Below are 17,938 nucleotides of genomic sequence, written 5' to 3'. Positions count from 1 at the left end.
TTGGCTGTAAGAGCTGTAACACCTGGGAATTAATGTTATAGGTTTGTTAAATAGAATGTTAGTATTTATCCTGAGTAATGTGTTTTTGACTCTATTTGATTGAAAAAGTAAGGCATATTTGAATTATTTGCCTATGATTAATAGAAGCACATCATGATCTTTTTTTCCTCACTAGCAGGGTCTTATCACAATTCATGATGTAAGGCTAGGTTAAGTAGAAAAGTAGAAAAGTTAAATTATCTTTGCCAAAATGATTTCTTGGGTAAAGTTATTAATTGGGTGGTACCTTGACTAATAAATTCAGTGAGAACCCACTGCCTTGTAACAGTAAGTTGGAAAATAAACAGTCCTCATAAATTATGCAGAGTGGTGTTGGTTTGCAATAACATCAACATTCTCATTAAAATTGGGCCAGGAAAAAACACCACTGTGTTCTGCTTCTACTTTTCACTACACACGTAAACTGTGCCAACAGCAGATAGCCAAGACCTAGGAAGGAAAGACAAACCAGGGTTATGTTGAGCCCCTCAGCAGCAGAACTTCTAGAAACTTCTCTGTGGGGCTCTCTTGTATTAATTTTATTTGCCATTCCCCTCTATTAGCCATCCGTCTCTTTCTCCTGTTCACTTGATATAGAACTGGGAAGAGAATCTGAGAGGCTCAGTTTGAGTCAGCTGTTAGTCTGGTTCACTGGAAGAGGGGTGTGTGAAATGACACAGGCAGATACAGTCCTTGGAGTCCTCAGAATATAGCAAGACTTCAGTCCTTTATTCTCAGTGATTTAATGATTTTACTTAAGTGTAGATGAGAGGTGTTGAATCAACTAGATACTTGCTTTTTAATCTTTTTTAAGTTGAAGAGAACAGCTCCTTATTAAAGATGAGGCTGTGGCACCTGGGGGTTATTGAGGGACCCTGATCTTACACTGTGTCACTAACTCTCACTAGCTCTGAGGATTAGTATTTTTAATTTTTTGAGAATTGAAAGGGAACAGGAAAGGAGTCAGAGGAGACAGTCCATGGCTGTTTCTTTCTCCTGTATGGCCAGCCCTTGCTGGTTGCTACAGAGGCCAAAGAGCTGATGATGGCCTTTTCTCCTTGGCCTCTTCCAGAACTTGGAGTTCTCCCAGTTCTACCACAGAGCTGTTTGCCAGGCTCCCTTCCTTCCATTCCCTCCCTTTCCTGTGTGAACTAGTTAAATTCCTTCCATCACCACCTAATACAATTTTAAATTACCCTTCTTCCACAAGAGTCCTGTATGGAATGTTGTTGTTTTCTTGGGCACTTGGAATATTTTAGCATTTTGCCTCTTTCACTCATTTTTTCCTTTGGTATTCTAGGGTGGTAGATACCCATCTACCTGCCCTTTCATGGTACTAGGATTTCTGACAGTTTTGTTATGAAGATAAAATTTCTTGGCTGAAAATTTCTGTTGTGAACTCATAGGAAAAGCCTTATTTATTTTCATAATGAGACTTAAGTTGATTTTGAGAAATGGCAGTTGCTTTCTTGACAACCTGCCCCCTCTATCATAGTACTTTTCCATGAGAAAATGTATTCCAAACCACCTAGCTCAGTGCCTAATATTTGATGCTATTCAGATGATATTAGCTTCCATTTCCTCTTGATTTTTTAGTGATGTTTTAATCATAATTTAAAAGTTATACATGTCTATCATAGGAAAGTGGAAAGTGTAAATGTAATAGTCACAAAGTTACTCTGCTGTCACATTGTGAATTTTCCCAAACAAAATTAGGATTATAATGTGTTTAGTTTTTTTTAATTATCCTATTTTCATGTAAAAGTACTTTCTCACATCACCGAGTATTCTTTTAAAACTTAATTTTAATGAATATAATAAACTGTTGGAAAAATGTCATAATTTATTAAGCCCTTTTATTTACATATAGCATTTATGTCATTGAATTAATAATCTCTTGTTTAATAGCTTTATAGATAATTTTGAGTAAACAGAGGAACATTTTCAGGCTTTTGAGACATCAGTCCTTAAATAGGCAACCAGTCTTCCATCCCAGCTGCAATACCATTCTGTATATGGAGTCCCTCTTAATCCCATTCAAGCTCTTTATTCTAGACCCTCTTCATCTTTACTGGTTTCCAACACCCCACATTAGGATATCCTCCAAGTGTGTGGCCTCCTTGCCCTGCTTGGGCTTCAACACCTTTTGCCAGCTTACTCCTGCCTGTGGTCACCCTTCTTTTATCCTGCTCAGGCTATGACTCCCCATACCCCACGAAGTCCCCCACTACACTCCATTTCGGCTGATAACCCCCCCATGTCTGATCACCCCTATGTGTCAGACTCTCTTAAACCCAGCTTTGGGCCCCCATGGCTCTGCCCCATCTAATGCAGCACTGAATTGTCTGGGAGAAGCAAGCAGGGAGAAAGAGAAAAGGAGCTACATAGTTTGAAGACCTACTGAAGGATCTTGCCTAGCATCATGCCTGGCATTATGTGGTTTTGGTGGCACTGCGTGCATGTGTTTGTATATTTTATTTCTCCCCTGCTGATTCTGGACTGTTGAGCCTTGGTAGGTGAAAGGGAAAATATAACATAACTCTGCTTACTCCCAGCTGACCACTTAAATATCAACTCAGCTGCATTTGCTCTTCCTGGTATCCCTAATCTTACTTATTCCAGGTGATACTGTATTCTGTCCTTGAGGGGTTGTGTCTTACCTTTTTTATTCTCTGCTTCCCAAATTCTCCAGCTTCCATATCTCACTCATGACTTTGCCTCCTATTTAAAATGAGATCAAGGAGTTCCCGCTGCCGTGCGATGGAATCAGCAGCCTCTCAGGAAAGCAGAGAGGAAGGTTTGATCCGCAGCCTGGCACAGTGAGTTAAAGGATCCAGGGTGGCTGCAGCTGTGGCATACGTTGCAGCTGTCGCTCAGATCTGATCCCTGGCCTGGAAACTCCATATGTTGTCGGGCGGCCAAAAAAGAAAATAAATAAATAAATGAGAAAAAGATTATTTGACATTAATGTATTTAACTATTTCACCACCTCAGGATGTTTCAATATTTTTAGTTTTCCTTTTACCGTCTTTCTTGAAATTCCTTCCTCATTTGCCATTTTATTTTAGTATATTAATATGTATACTGTAATGCCTTTATATAATGCTTTATCATGTATATTAATGTACTATATTATTCTCTCCCGACCTAATCTTTCTAAGTCTCATTACCTGGCTTTGATACTTCTCCCCTCCAGTTGAATAATTTTCCTCCTTAATATTTTGTTCTTAATCTCTTTAAGTTATTCTGTTTTTCTAAGTAATCAAACTGATCACATAATGTCCAAACACCTAGTCTATGCTGCTCAGTTCCAAATTTTTCACCTTCCCAACTCTCTGAACTGGGCCATAAATCCTAGCTATTTTAGAGCTCCAGTAGCTTTTTTCAAACTTATTTTTATTCCATGTCATGGTTCATGATACTCATGCAGTTCTAGGTACTTAAGCCAGAAATTGTCATTTTTACCTCTTTCCCATGCCCCCATATCCAGTAAGTTTCCTGTACTTGTACATTTTACCTCACAGATGCCCCTCTTTTTCAGACCAACTCTCACCAATGTGTAGTACAATAGTGCTTGTTTCACTCTGCTTTGAATTGTAACTATCTGAATATTTTTTATTTGGATTTGTAATTTTTTAGAAGCAGGTTCTACCAGGATCATCTCCCTTTGTTGAATTAAAGAATACTCTTCAAGACTTTTTTTTCTAAACTTGAATCAGTGTTTCACTTTATCATTAACTGACTTTCCTTAGGCAGTAGGAACTTGGTCATGATTCATGATGTGATTATATGTATGTGGCCTTTAATACACTCTTCTTACAGGGAAGAGTGTGGTTTAAAAGATGCATAACTTGACAAAATCTGTGGGAAGAGATTAAATGGCCTTAGATGTTATTAGTTATAATGAATGGAATCTTTGCTAATTAGCAGGATTGTATGTGTCTGAAGTTGCAGGATGTGTTTTCAGACTTGGGTGTTTTGATCCAAATGCCAGAGGCCAGCTAGATATGTAGTATTTTAAAATGGGTTGAATTCCAAAAATCTTTTTTTTCCTTGAAAAGTTATATTGTTCACCCTAAAAGATTTTAATTTTTTTTTAAGTTTTTTTTTTTAATGTGCCTTCTTCTTAAGCAGCTGTACTTTAGGTAACACTTTTGATTATAACATGGTTCTGCTAATGATTGATAGTGGAAGAAATAAATGATAGTCGAAGCAAAAACATAGCAAAGAAACCTATTTGTTCACAATTATTAATATTTATTCCATGATTTAGACTTCTTTCCCCAGTTAGGATACAAGTATCCCTGCAATTTTTCTTTTTTTCTTTTTTTGGTCTTTTTAGGGCTGCACCCGTGGCCTATGGAGGTTCCCAGGCAACGGGTCAAATTGGAACTGTACCTGCTGGCCTACGCCACATCCACAGCAACACCAGATCCAAGCCGCATCTGCAGCCTCTACCACAGCTCATGGCAACGCTGGATCCTTAACCACTGAGCGAGGCCAGGGATTGAACCTATGTCCTCATGGATACTAGTTCACATTCATTTCTGCTGAGCCATGACAGAAACTCCTATCACCTTTTTTTAAAAAGTTGGGTTTACATGACTTTGCTTTTATGAAAGGCCTACATTGGTATCTGTTTTTGTTATCCAAAAAAGTTCAAAGAGGATTTTTTGCTTTTATAGAAAAAAGTTGAAAAGTGAAAATAGAATTCAGCGTTTGTTTTTCAGTGAGTGAGCTATCAGGGGGCAATGCATACCCCAAGCTGCAAGAATGGCACTGCCAAGCTCCTTCCCCATGAACTACATGTAGCATCCCAGCTGCCACAACTCTGCACTCTGTCTGTGAGCATCTGTGCCTTATCTCAGTTTATTTTGTGCATCCGTTAGCATGATGTGTCCTAAGATAACTGATTATTCACCTTTTACCATTTTGGCCTATGAATAGTTTCATAGGAATGATCTTACTTATGGATAGTGGGAGAAATCTTAACTTTGAATACTTAGCCATTTCAGATCTTTCCCTCCCCCATAATAAGTAGACTTAAAGAAGAATATTTTAATTATTAGATTAAAAAAACTTCCGTGGTTTGGTTTCTCATTTTTAGAGTTGTGAGAAAAGACTGATTTAGAAGAGTTCAAGATTTGGTAAAAATAATTTGGTAGTTATACATTCAAAAGAGTTACTAGCTCTTGCCATGTCTTAGACCACACCTTTTTGTCTGACATCATCATTCATAGTTTATATTGTGTAATTAAATGATTCGACTTCATTTGATCCTCATCATTAAAGTCACCTGAGTATCTGACTTTATAGACGTGTTTGTGTGCGTGTGCATGTGTGATGGACAATCAGAAATACTGGACAGTGTGTTAATTAAAATAGGACATTGTGAAAAAGCAGGAGAATAGAATAGGAGCGCATATAAGTGGAGAAGTACTGGGGATTGCTATTTAAAATACACAGTTGGTTAGAAACAGCTTTTAAGGAGCAGTTATAAGGACTCAGATATTCCCAGGCATTCAGTAGCCAAATTTGTTTGCGAGACAATAGTTAGGAGCAAAAACTAGTGAAAGCCTATTTGATATTCAAATCATTGAGAGCTGTACTTTGGAATTAAAAGTTTTAGAAAGTCAACCTAAATGTCCATCAACAGCTAAATAGATAAAGAAAATGGAATATTACTCAACCATAAAAAGAATCAAATAATGCTATTTGCAGCAGCATGAAATGATCTAGAGATTATCATACTAAGTGAGGTAGGTCCGATAGAGAAAGATATCATATGATATCACTTACTTGTGGAATCTAAAAAATGATATAAATGAGCTTATTTACAAAACAAATAGACCCATTGATATAGAAAACAAAGTTATGGTTACCAAAGAGGGTAACAGTTGGGTAGGGGATGGAGAGAGAAATGAGGAATTTTGGATTAATAGATACAAAATACTATGTATAAAATAGAGGAGTTCCCATCGTGGCTCAGAGGTTAATGAACCCAACTAGTATCCATGAGGATGCAGGTTCAATCCCTGGCCTCACTCAGTGGGTTGAGGATCTGGTGTTGCCGTGAGCTGTGGTGTAGGTTGCAGACACAGCTCAAATCTGGCATTGCTGTGGCTATGTCATAGGCCGGCAGCTACAGCTCGGATTCCACCACTAGCCTGGGAACTTCCATATGCCGCAGGTGTGGCCCTAAAAGGCAAAAATAAAATAGATAACCAAGAAGAACTTACTGTATAGCACAGACAACTGTATTCAATATCTTGTAATAACTTATAATGGAAAAACATCTGAAAAATAATATGTGTGTGTGTATATATATATAGACATAAAATTGAATCACTTTTCTGTATATATGAAACTAATACAACATTGTAAATTAGCTATACTTCAACTAAAAAAATGATTGTAGGAGTTCACTGGTGGCCTAGTGGTTAAGGATCTGGCATTGTCACTGCTATGGCATATCTTGAGCATGGCCAAAAAAATGGTCATAAAAGTAAATTTTAAAAAAAGTTTTAAAAGGTCAAAATAGTTTCTACTGATTCTAGGAAGAGCTTTTGTCTGAAAATTAATCAACAATCCTAATGGTTTTCAGTAGCCCTAATTGTTTCTTTAGTATGTTTTAGCAAAATGGACAGAAATACAGAGTATAATTTCAGAATGTCTACCATGACAACATAATGTTTTGGATTATAGATGTGTTTTCTTTGATTAGTGATTAATATTCTCAGCACTACTGTTTTGTTTAATAACTTTAATTTTGTTAGTTGCTCAACCTCTCAGTTTCCATTTCTTTATTTTTATTTTGTAATTTTTTATTGCTTTTTTTTTTTTTTTTTTATGGCTGCATATGGAGGTCCCCAGGCCTGGGTCTAATCAGAGCTGTAGCCGCCGGCCTACGCTACAGCCACAGCAACACCAGATCCGAGCCACATCTGTGACCTACACCACAGCTCACAGCAATGCCGGATCCTTAACCCACTGAGTGAGGCCAGGGATCGAACTTCCAACCTCATGGTTCCTAGTTTCTATTTCTAATACATATAGATAGATCATTGTGGCAATGAAAGGCATGTGGCTTAGTTGTCTGGGCAGATGACATTTTGGATGTTGACAACCTCTTATTTCATTAATAAACTAAGTAATTCTAAAAGCATTATATTGGTTCTTTATGAAAAGGACACTTAACCTTTACACTGTTGTTTTTGCTTTCTTCTTCATACCTTCTTCCCAGACATTTCTAGCTACTCTTTGGTTCTACTTTTTTCCCATAGTAGCATTGAATCTTTTCTGTCCCCATACCGGGACATAAAAAAAATTATCTAGGGAGTTCCTATTGTGGCTCAGCGGTGATGAACCCAACCAATATCCATGAGGGCATGGTTTCTATCCCTGGCATCGCTCAGTGGATTAAGATCAGCATCTGGCATTGGCGTGAGCTGTAGTATAGGTTGCAGACATGGCTCAGATCTGGTGTTGCTGTGGCTGTGGTATAGGCTGGCAGCTACAGCTCCGAATCAACTCCTACTCTAGGAACTTCCATAAGCCAGAGGTGCGGGCCCTAAAAAGCAGAAAAAAAGAAAATTATCTATGGCCATCCAAATCATCATTAGTATAAATATTGTCATAAATTAATTTAAATACAGTTAACTTTATTAGTTTAAAAATAAGGTATTTGAGGCCTGGAGAAATTGAGATTTGCCGAGAAAAGGAAGAACTAACCCACACAGAGCACCAACTGTATACCAGATGCTATCATTTTATATTCCAGTTTTATGAAGTATGTTCAGAAGCACAGAGGTCAAGAAACTTGGCCAAGACCATAAGACTAGTTATGGTGGAGGCAGGGTGAAATTCCAGTTCTCCTGACAGTCCAGGGTCTTTTCTACTCCTGTCAGCAAAAATTAAGAGGTGGTCAACTAAGGCAGTCGGGAAAACAAAGGATCAAGAAACCAGTACTTTGAATATAACCAAAGATATTTTCTGATTGGTAACTTTTGATAAAAAAATTCTAACCTAAAAATTAATTATCTTTGGTTGTACTACTGTTAAATCACTCTTAAAGTATGGGACATTAATAGATATAAAATCATCATTGTCTTTGCTTATTAGAGTCTTCTAAAGGTTGATATTACATATATGAGATGATAGTCACAGAAAAGAGAAAATATATTTGCTATCAATTTAGACATAGGATCACCAAGGGCACAGGAATCTCTTACTTTTTCTTTTATTTTTAAAGGAGAAGTAAGAGATTCTTTAACCTCTTGCTTTGAAGGTATTCTTGTTATGTCTCTTTCTTTTTTTTTATTTTGGTCTTTTTAGTGCCACACCTGCGGCATGTGGAAGTTCCTAGGCCAGGGATCTAATCAGAGCTGTAGCTGCTGGTCTACAGACAACAGTGTAGAATCCAAGGCGTGTCTGTGACCTATACCGCAGCTCATGGCAATGCTGGATCCTTAACCCACTGAGTGAAGCCAGGAATTGAACCCACATCCTTTTAGATACCAGTTGGGTTCGATACTGCTGAGTCAGAATGGCAACTCCTCTTGTTATGTCTTTAACAGACACACTCTTGCTGACAAAACTAGACCCCATTTGTCCTGGCACATGATTGCCTATGATGTTTGTTGAGTGGGACCAAGCTAGGAGGGGATTTGTCTATGGGTTACCTTTTTAAATTAATTTGTTTTTGTGAGAATTAATAGCTGGCTTTTCAGAGTTTCTGAAATGAGATTCCAAAAAATGAAGCTTAGCATGGAAATAGTAGGAAAAATTAGGACTTTGACCCACAATATTATGGCATATCTGTTCATTAGATAAAGATCTAAGGGCTTAAAACATATGTGCAAATCTGGGCCTCCATTTGCCCTGTTTATTTGTGAACTCTAAATCTTTTATCTAAGCACTTAATCTAATTTAAACTATTGCTAACTACCTTTTTGAAGTGATACCTTCTCTTTAGCCTCTTGATATCTGAGCCACTGCTCTTCTCAATGTGATGACTGAAGGAGTAATCAGATCACCCAAGAGTAGCTTTTCAAGGATATTTCTTTTTTATAGTTTTAGCTTTTTTTTTGTCTTTTTGCTATTTCTTGGCCGCTCCCGCGGCATATGGAGTTTCCCAGGCTAGGGGTCTAATCGGAGCTGTAGCTGCCAGCCTATGCCACAGCCACAGCAACTCGGGATCCGAGCCACGTCTGCGACCTACACCACAGCTCACGGCAACGCTGGATCGTTAACCCACTGAGCAAGGGCAGGGATCGAACCCGCAACCTCATGGTTCCTAGTTGGATTCGTTAACCACTGCGCCACGACGGGAACTCCGATATTTCTTTTTTAGACTCGTAAGTGATACACATTTCTCATTTCACCATCTAATTACCTCAGCTTTAATATTTGTGTTCTTGATACCTTCATTTTCATTACAACTTTTTTTTTCAATTTCTTAGAAGCTAGAGCTGACTCTGGCAGACACCTATATAAAGACAATCTTTTTCTCTACCTACCAATTCTCTCCTCTCATCTCTCCAGCCCTCCCTCCCTAACTGCCCCTTCCCCATCTCCATTCTCTTGTCCCTCCTCTCTTTCTCTTCTTCCTTGTTTTGTCTCCGTGTGTAGAAAGAATGAAAAATTAGAATGATGATAGGTGGAGGTAGATGATTCCTTGTAAATGTAGTGTTTATTGGCAGAAACGTATTAATTTCTTAAGAAAACCAGTTCAAGTTATTTTGCAGTTCACCAGATCTTGATTAGAATCCTGCTTTGTAATAATAGTACATATCCATTGTGGGGTAAGAAGTGATACAGTATCAGTGAATATAAAGAAGAAAGTAAAGCTGCTCTTCTGTACTCCTCAGAGATACTCACTGTTAATGGTTTTCATGTATCCTTCTAAAATGTCTGCTATATATATTTATATACGTATTTACTGTAGCATATTAGCTACATTCATTTGCCTTTTATAAGTAGTTCTTCAGTAGGTCAGAAAGCATCTACTGATTTCAATTTTAATCCACTTACTATTACTAAATTATAGCATCTCAGTTTCATTCTTTGTATCTTCTTTTGTTCCCATAGAATGTTAGGCACTTTTATCAACACCCATACAGTGGAGGCATCATGTGACGCAGGAGAGAGCAGTTAGGAGGTAGCTAAAATTTGAAAGTGGCCAAAATATTACATAACACTTTTTATCAAAGAATGTATTATCTCATAAAAATTCCTATTCTGTTAGACAGTTGTCACTACTGAGTTTCCTTTGTTCTTTTGTATGCCTTTAAACAACTAATTTAGCTATTTTATTCCTGATTTTTCACAGAGAACTGTAATTAAACTTGGCCTTGTTATTTAATTTTATATAGAGAGGAATTCCCATCGTGGTTCAGTAGTTAACGAATCCAACTAGGAACCATGAGGTTGCATGTTCGATTCCTGGCCTCGCTTAGTGGGTTAAGGATCCGGTGTTGCCGTGAGCTGTGGTGTAGGTCGCAAATGCAGCTTGGATCCCGCTTAGCTATGGCTGTGGCATAGGCCGGAGGTTACAGCTCCCATTGGACTCCTAGCCTGGGAACCTCCACATGACACGGGTGCAGCCCTAGAAAAGACCAAAAAAAAAAAAAAGAAATAGCTATCCAAGTTGAGGTGACTTAGTCAAGTCTGCCAAGTGTGTGTGTTTTAGCAGTAGTATAGAACCTTTAGAAAACTTGTCATGTTTATTTTATTTTATTTTTAGCATAATTCTGTAAATTGTTTTTGATCTATGACCCTAAGTCTTGAGAAGATACTCTTCTCTTCGGTCTAATTTTCACTTCTTTTCTTGATCTATTATGATTGACCATAAAATCACATTTCTTTCAGGGGAAAAGCTTGACCCCCAGCCTCAGGTATTCTGATTTACTATCATGCCAGACTTCGGTGTAGAATAAAGTGAGGTCAGAAAGGGGGCTTTCCTTCTGAATTCACTCCCTGTCCCTTCTAGTATCCTGCCACCACCCTGATTTCATGAAACCTCTGAGGTACTACAGACACATTCCCGAGATGATTCAGTCTGAATTCATAGGTAAGGGTAGTTTGTTAATGGCATATACATCTCTAAGAAGAACCCTAAACATCTCCTGAAGCACCTGTGTTTAGGTTTAAAGGCTCCTTCACAGTTTTCTTCGATATAGTAGTCTATTTGTTTATGTAACTAAAGGGTCCATTCTAGTAGTATTTTCAAAACAAAATATGCAGCACAGGAGAGCTGATGTCTCTACCTGTAGAGACATTTAATTGCTTGTATTTGAAAATAGCACTTATCTGGTTTAAAAAAAAATTAAGATTCCACAAGGTCTTCTATTACAGTAAAAGTTGTCCTTCCTCTCACCCATCAAATCTTTGGGAAAAGAGTTGATTATACAGTAAAGCGAGTCATCTTTTTCCCTTTTATATCCTCTTTATAGGAAGATCCTTCCTGCTATTTACAAGTACTTCAGGCTTCAAAAACCTTTTCTACTTTTAGCCACTTCTTCACTGCAAGGTTTATTAGACTCTCACACCTTTCAGAACCTGGAGCTATTCAGTACTGTGCTACAGTTGCACTGGAGTGCTTTTCTGATTTGGTCTATTGCGTATGCATTATTTTCCCTTACTTGAGAATTGTGGGATATATATTTCCATGTCCATATGCTTGAATCATCTTAAAATAAAAATGTAGTAGTTTCTTTTCTTTTTTTTTTTTTTTTTGTCACTTTGCCATTTCTAGGGCTGCTTCTGCGGCATATGGAGGTTCCCAGGCTAGGGGTCCAATCGGAGCTGTAGCCACCGGCCTATGTCAGAGCCACAGCAACGCAAGATCTGAGCCGTGTCTGCAACCTACACCACAGCTCATGGCAACGCTGGATCCTTAACCCACTGAACAAGGCCAGGGATTGAACCCGCAACCTCATGGTTCCTAGTCGGATTTGTTAACCACTGAGCCACGACGGGAACTCCAAATGTAGTAGTTCTTAAAGAGAATTTAGTGTATTGTTTTGTACAAGAAAATGAAATGTTGCTAAATAATTATTTAAAATATTGGTACATCTTTATTAGTTTTGGTTACTGTTTCATTGAAGTGTATGCAGTGCATTGAAATAGTTATGCATTTATAAAATAATAAATTTTGACTGAATTAAACCCAGTCATTCTGAATTATCAAGTTAGAGCAGAACTACTCCTATGGAATCTATGTTTCTGTACTTATTCTGATTTTAAGGAAGATGATTGATTGAATTCAGAATTAAAGAAGGTAAAGGGCAATTAGTCACCACATGTCAGCTCTACCAGTAGGTCTAACTAAACTAACCACTTTAGTTATTGCTTTACCTGGGACTTATTAATCATGCTTTATAGAGACTGATGACAGTTTGGTTAAGTATAAGTTAGTTGTTCACTCTGTGGCTTGGTCTAGGTGTCATAAGATTTTAATTTACAAGGTATATTATATCATAAAGTGATTTCTTATTTTTAAAATAAGAAAGGAGTCCCAGGAAAGTTATGAAAAAGAGAACAGTATATAAAGGACCAGAGAAATTAGAATGAATAAGATGATATGTAAGAGAGAATAAAAAAAATAAAGGGCTTTTGTGGAATATCCTCAGATACACACTGGATGACTGGGCATTTCTTTCTTTCTGCTAGAGATTGTATAAAAGCACAACATCCTCAAAAAGTCTTTATAAAAGTCTAACCTTTAAAAAATGACTTAATAAATCATTTTATCTCTTTAATGTCTGACTTTAAACATTTCTCATATTCTCAATTTCTCATTTCTTGAAATGAGATTTAAATATAACATGTAAGTAAGAACTTTTGGGTAGAAATTTTGTGAGTCAGAAAGTACTTTCCTGCATTTTCTCATATCTCTGTCTATCTCTGGTCTCTATCTCCAGTCTCTAAATGTAATCATCTGAAGTAATTTTAATATCTCAGGATTTTGATTTTCAATTAATGCTAATAATGAAAACTCTCAGTTAAAATTATAGGCTCTTGACCCATTTCAGTGACCTATTGGATATGGGAAATTAAGTGGAACCTGGAGACAATAGGAGCTAATAGCAAAGAACTTGGTTAGGAATAGTAAAAATGGTTTCTTCATCCTGCCTAGTTGAAGGTATAGCTCAGAGAACTTTTCTAACATCTTAGAGTAATAGGCAGAGTAGCTACTTCTTGATGCTTCCTCTGTGTCTTCAGTTGCTTTTTTATGACTTTATTTTTCAATTTAAACCTTAATCTAAGTAGTGATTGTGGTCTATGTTTATGAATTTTTACTTCTGTAGAGTATTGGCATTTATTTTTTTAAGTAACTCTGTAAATAATTTGTCGCTTGGGAGTTTTTTCTTGAATGTATCAAAGCTGTAGCAGTTGTGTTTATTTAAAATAAAAGATTCTCAGAGTTAACGCTGTGGCTCAGCGGTTAACGAATCTGACTAGGAACCATGAGGTTGCGGGTTCGATTCCTGGCCTCGCTCAGTGGGTTAAGGATCTGGCGTTGCCATGAGCTGTGGTGTAGGTTGCAGACGCGGCTTGGATCCCGCGTTGCTGTGGCTCTGGTGTAGGCTGGCAGCTACAGCTCCGATTTGACCCCTAGCCTGGGAACCTCCATATGCTGTGGGAATGGCCCTAGAAAAGGCAAAAAGACAAAAAAAATAAATTAAATAAAATAAAAGATTCTCTAGGGCCACTGCCTTAGGCTTTTAAACCTTAGTAGTGTATTAGAATCATCTAGAGGGATTTTAAAAACAGATTGTCAAGTATCACATCCATATTTCTAAATCAATAATCTGAGGTAAAGCCAGGGAGTTGACATTTCTATCAAGTTTTCAGATGATGCTAAAGCTGCTGGTCCTTCAAGCATATTTTGAGAACTCCTGCCATACATTATTGATCACAGAAGTCTGACACAGAGCTGAATTTAATCTGTGCTGAATGAACATTGAGTTGCTTATAATTTAACGGAGGTATGGTATACCTGTTGGATAGGTTCCAACAATGATGATCTTTTAATGTAGTATTATTTTCAATTTATTTTCATAGATCGGAGCATATGATCAACAAATTTGGGAAAAATCTGTTGAACAAAGAGAAATCAAGGTAACAAGCTTATTTCATTTTGTATATTCTATAAATTGATTATTAACCACAGTTTAATATCTTTCCATATACCTTTTAAGGTATAAATTAATATTACTTATTCTATCCAAACTTTTAAATAAAGAGGTGAATAAACTCTTTCATGATGGCATATTCATGTGTCTTTACCTCTGATGATTTTTCTTTTTTTGTTCTATAGCATCTTTCTGTTCTTTTAAAATTTAATTTCTAATGATTATTTTTTGTCAGCTCTTTTCCCCTTTCACTTGTCACCTTATACTTCTAGTTTGCTTTTCCTCCCTTTTGATGCTGTCATTGCTCTGTACAGTTTATTAAACTGGTAAGTGTTTCAGGATTTTTCCCGCCTGAGTGATCCTGTGCAAATGCTGCTCTGCTTGAGATCTGCTTTTTGGTGCTACTAACAGAATGACCTGGACGCAAATAGAGTCGCTGAAAAGTTGGTCATTTTTTGAAAGAATTTAGGAAAGTAAAGCATTAATTAAAATGATTTTGTAGTACATAGTTCCCTCTTGAACTTGTAGTCATTTATACTGATGAGACAGTGTAGGCTGTCTCGCTAGCATGGAAACTATTTTTTTAACTAAATTTGTTCTGTTTCTCAGCAATCACACCTTTTCAGTAATAAGACTTACATTTTTCATTTGCATAGATGATACTAATCAGTGTGTTCCTGCACGAGCTAAATTTAATGTTGGCCCAGAGAATGCTTTTTTAGTTGCTCAACAGTTCCTTCTTTGTATAGAAAGGTTTACATTAGACTGAAACATAGTCTATAGTTACTTAAAAATCTGTCAAAAAAAAACCCTCAGTGTTTAAGGCAACTTAAATATCTATAATGAAGAGCAATATTCTTTGCTATTTGTCAGTTTTAATCTTTGAACTATTTTCACGAAGAATTAATATAGTTAATAAAGTTGCAGTGAGTAATTACTCTGTCTTAAATATAGGATTAAATCATGGGGACAGAAAGGTAAAATAGATTTTAGTTTTGTTTATTAGATATGTAATTACAAGTGAGATAAGTTCAATTAAGAGAGGGGCGGGTAGGTCTCTGTTGGTCTGCAAAGATGGGAAGCAGACCTGGGGAGGTTAGGAAAGACTTCACAGAGGATGTGACTCATGAGCTGAGCTTGACAGACATTAGGGAGAATGAGGAAAACATTCCAGACAGAATGAAGAGCATATGAAAATATACTTGAAGGAAGGAGCATGACTGACTCAGGAATCTTCAAGGAACTTAATGAGCAATAGATTGGATGGAGGAAGAATATTAGGGAGTTAGGAATGAAATGAGAAAGGACAATGGAAGTCAGATCTTGAAGGGGCTTAACTGCTTTACCTAAGAATCTAAACGTAATCTAGAAAAGAGTGAGGGAGACATTGAAGGATTTTAAGCAGAGAAAGCTACCTGATTGAATTTTTAACAACTTTACTAAGCCAATACTAAGTATGATGGGAAATACTAGAAGAGGAGCAGATATAGAATTCTGTTTTAGAAATATCCAGATGGTACTTGGGAGAGAGACTTGAGAGTCCTCAATATGTGAAGTGTGTGTATATAAGCATATGTGGGTGCTATATATATTATATATTATAGACATTATACAGATAGCCATAGACATGAGTGGATTTACATTGAATGATAAGAGGAAAAGGCTGAGAATGGAGTATTGGGAAACATTTAATGGCTAGGTTAAGAAAGAGATGTAAGTGAAGGTGGAAAGAGAAGTGAGAGATGCACGAGACAGTAGGCTGGTGAGACTGTCGCAAAGAGCTGGAATAAAGAGCAGCAGCGAGGTCTATACTAAGATGCCTTAAAATCTTTTACTGTCTTTGATGTCTTTAACTTATTGTATAGGGAATGTTAAGTACTTTATTTTTTTATTATTATTTTTAATAGTTATTTCCCTAATACAATTTTTTTTCTACTATACAGCATGCTGACCCAGTTATACATACATGTACACATTCTATTTTCGCACATTATCATGCTCCATCATAAGTGACTAGACATAGTTCCTAGTGCTATCCAGCAGGATCTCATTGCTAATCCATTCCAAAGGCAATAGTTTGTATCTGTTAGCTCCAAGCTCCCCAACCACCCCACTCCCTCCCCCTCCCCCTTGGCAACCACAAGTCTTCTCCAAGTCCATAATTTTCTTTTTTGTGGAGAGGTTCATTTGTGCCTTCTATTAGATTCCAGATATAAGTGATATCTTATGGTATTTGTCTTTCTCTTTCTGACTTAACTTCACTCAGGATGAGAGTCTCTAGTTCCATCCATGTTGCTGCAAATAGCATTATTTTGTTCTTTTTTATGGCTGAGTAGTATTCCATTGTGTATATATACCACATCTTCCTAATCCAGTTGTCCGTTGATGGGCATTTGGGTTGTTTCCATGTCTTGGCTGTTGTGAATAGGGCTGCAGTGAACATGCAGGTGCATGTGTCTTTTTCAAGGAAAGTTTTGTCTGGATATATGCCCAAGAGTGGGATTGCTGGGTCATGTGGTAGTTCAATGTATAAATTTCTAAGGTATCTCCATACTATTCTCCATAGTGGTTGTATCAGGTTACATTCTCACCAGCAGTGCAGGTGGGTTCCCTTTTCTCCACACCTCCTCCAGCACTCGTTATTTGTGGACTTACTAATGATGGCCATTCTGACTGGTGTGAAGTGGTATCTCATGGCAGTTTTGAGAGACTGTGTTACCAGTCAGCATATTTGAATGTTTATTGAAATATAAAAACTTCAAAAAATATGTGTATGTATGTACATTTTTTTTAGTTTTATGCACTCATCACAAATTATTACTTAGGTAATTTCCTTGTTTATAAAAAAACTATCTCAATGCCTAAATAGAGGTTAGGATAAGGGAGGATTATATCAGTTGTTACTTGGTGTGCTGACAGAATGAATTTAGGGAAGGCTAAGACCTATAACTTGTTTCTGAAATATGTCTTCCTTTAAAGGTAATACTTTGTAATAGTAATTGAAGAATTAAAAACAGTGTTAAAACTTACTTTCGTTATTTTGAATTAAAAGGGTCAATTTGTTGACAAGGCTAAAGCAGCACATTCCATTCTTGTTAAACATTTTATTGGAGGCAAAGTATTTATAGTGTAAAATAAAAATAATTTTGTATTTATTCTAAGAAAGAGAACTGCAAAACTGTGGTGTATTAATGTTAACATTCGATTAAAAATAAAAACGCGGGAGTTCCCGTTGTGGCACAGTGGTTAACGAATCCGACTAGGAACCATGAGGTTGCGGGTTCGGTCCCTGCCCTTGCTCAGTGAGTTAAGGATCCGGCGTTGCCGTGAGCTGTGGTGTAGGTTGCAGACGCGGCTCAGATCCCGCGTTGCTGTGGCTCTGGCGTAGGCCGGTGGCTACAGCTCCAATTAGACCCCTAGCCTGGTAACCTCCATATGCCACGGAAGCAGACCAAAGAAATAGCAAAAAAAAAAAAAAAAATCAGTGAAATTTTTGTTTCTCTTTTTTTAAACCCTTAAAATATTCTATAGGCTAACTTGAAAGGGAAGTTTTATCAAAACTGGCAGTTATGCTGTGCTTTAAATTGTAGCTCAAAGTAAATGTTTTAATAAAATGTAAAATAGGTTATGAACCACATATTAAAAAGGTCAAGTAGGGAGTTCCCATTGTGGTGGAGCAGAAAAATAATCTAACTAGTATCCTTAAGGATGTGGATTTGATCCCTGGCCTTGCTCAGTGGGTCAGGGATCTGGTGTGCTGT

General features: G+C 37.1%; 1 protein-coding gene across 5 annotated transcripts in view; it reads left to right on the top strand.

Annotated features, from left to right (window-relative positions):
• PHTF2 (putative homeodomain transcription factor 2) overlaps window positions 1–17,938 on the top strand; it is a 126,355-nt gene that overhangs the window by 53,516 nt on the left and 54,901 nt on the right. For 3 of the 5 annotated variants that reach the window (XM_047754204.1, XM_047754202.1, XM_047754205.1), the window contains one exon: window positions 14,107–14,163. Coding sequence is in view for 3 of the 5 variants with exons in the window: in XM_047754202.1 (XP_047610158.1) it covers window positions 14,107–14,163 (57 nt within the window). In the remaining 2 variants the exon portion in view is untranslated. Of the gene's footprint in view, window positions 1–14,106; window positions 14,164–14,491; window positions 14,504–17,938 lie in introns of all 5 variants that reach the window. The other 2 variants (XM_047754201.1, XM_047754203.1) reach the window with 1 other exon arrangement.

Source organism: Phacochoerus africanus, chromosome 11, assembly GCF_016906955.1.
Source record: "Phacochoerus africanus isolate WHEZ1 chromosome 11, ROS_Pafr_v1, whole genome shotgun sequence".
Lineage (NCBI taxonomy): Eukaryota > Metazoa > Chordata > Mammalia > Artiodactyla > Suidae > Phacochoerus > Phacochoerus africanus.
This window is presented reverse-complemented; position numbering and strand designations above follow the sequence as displayed.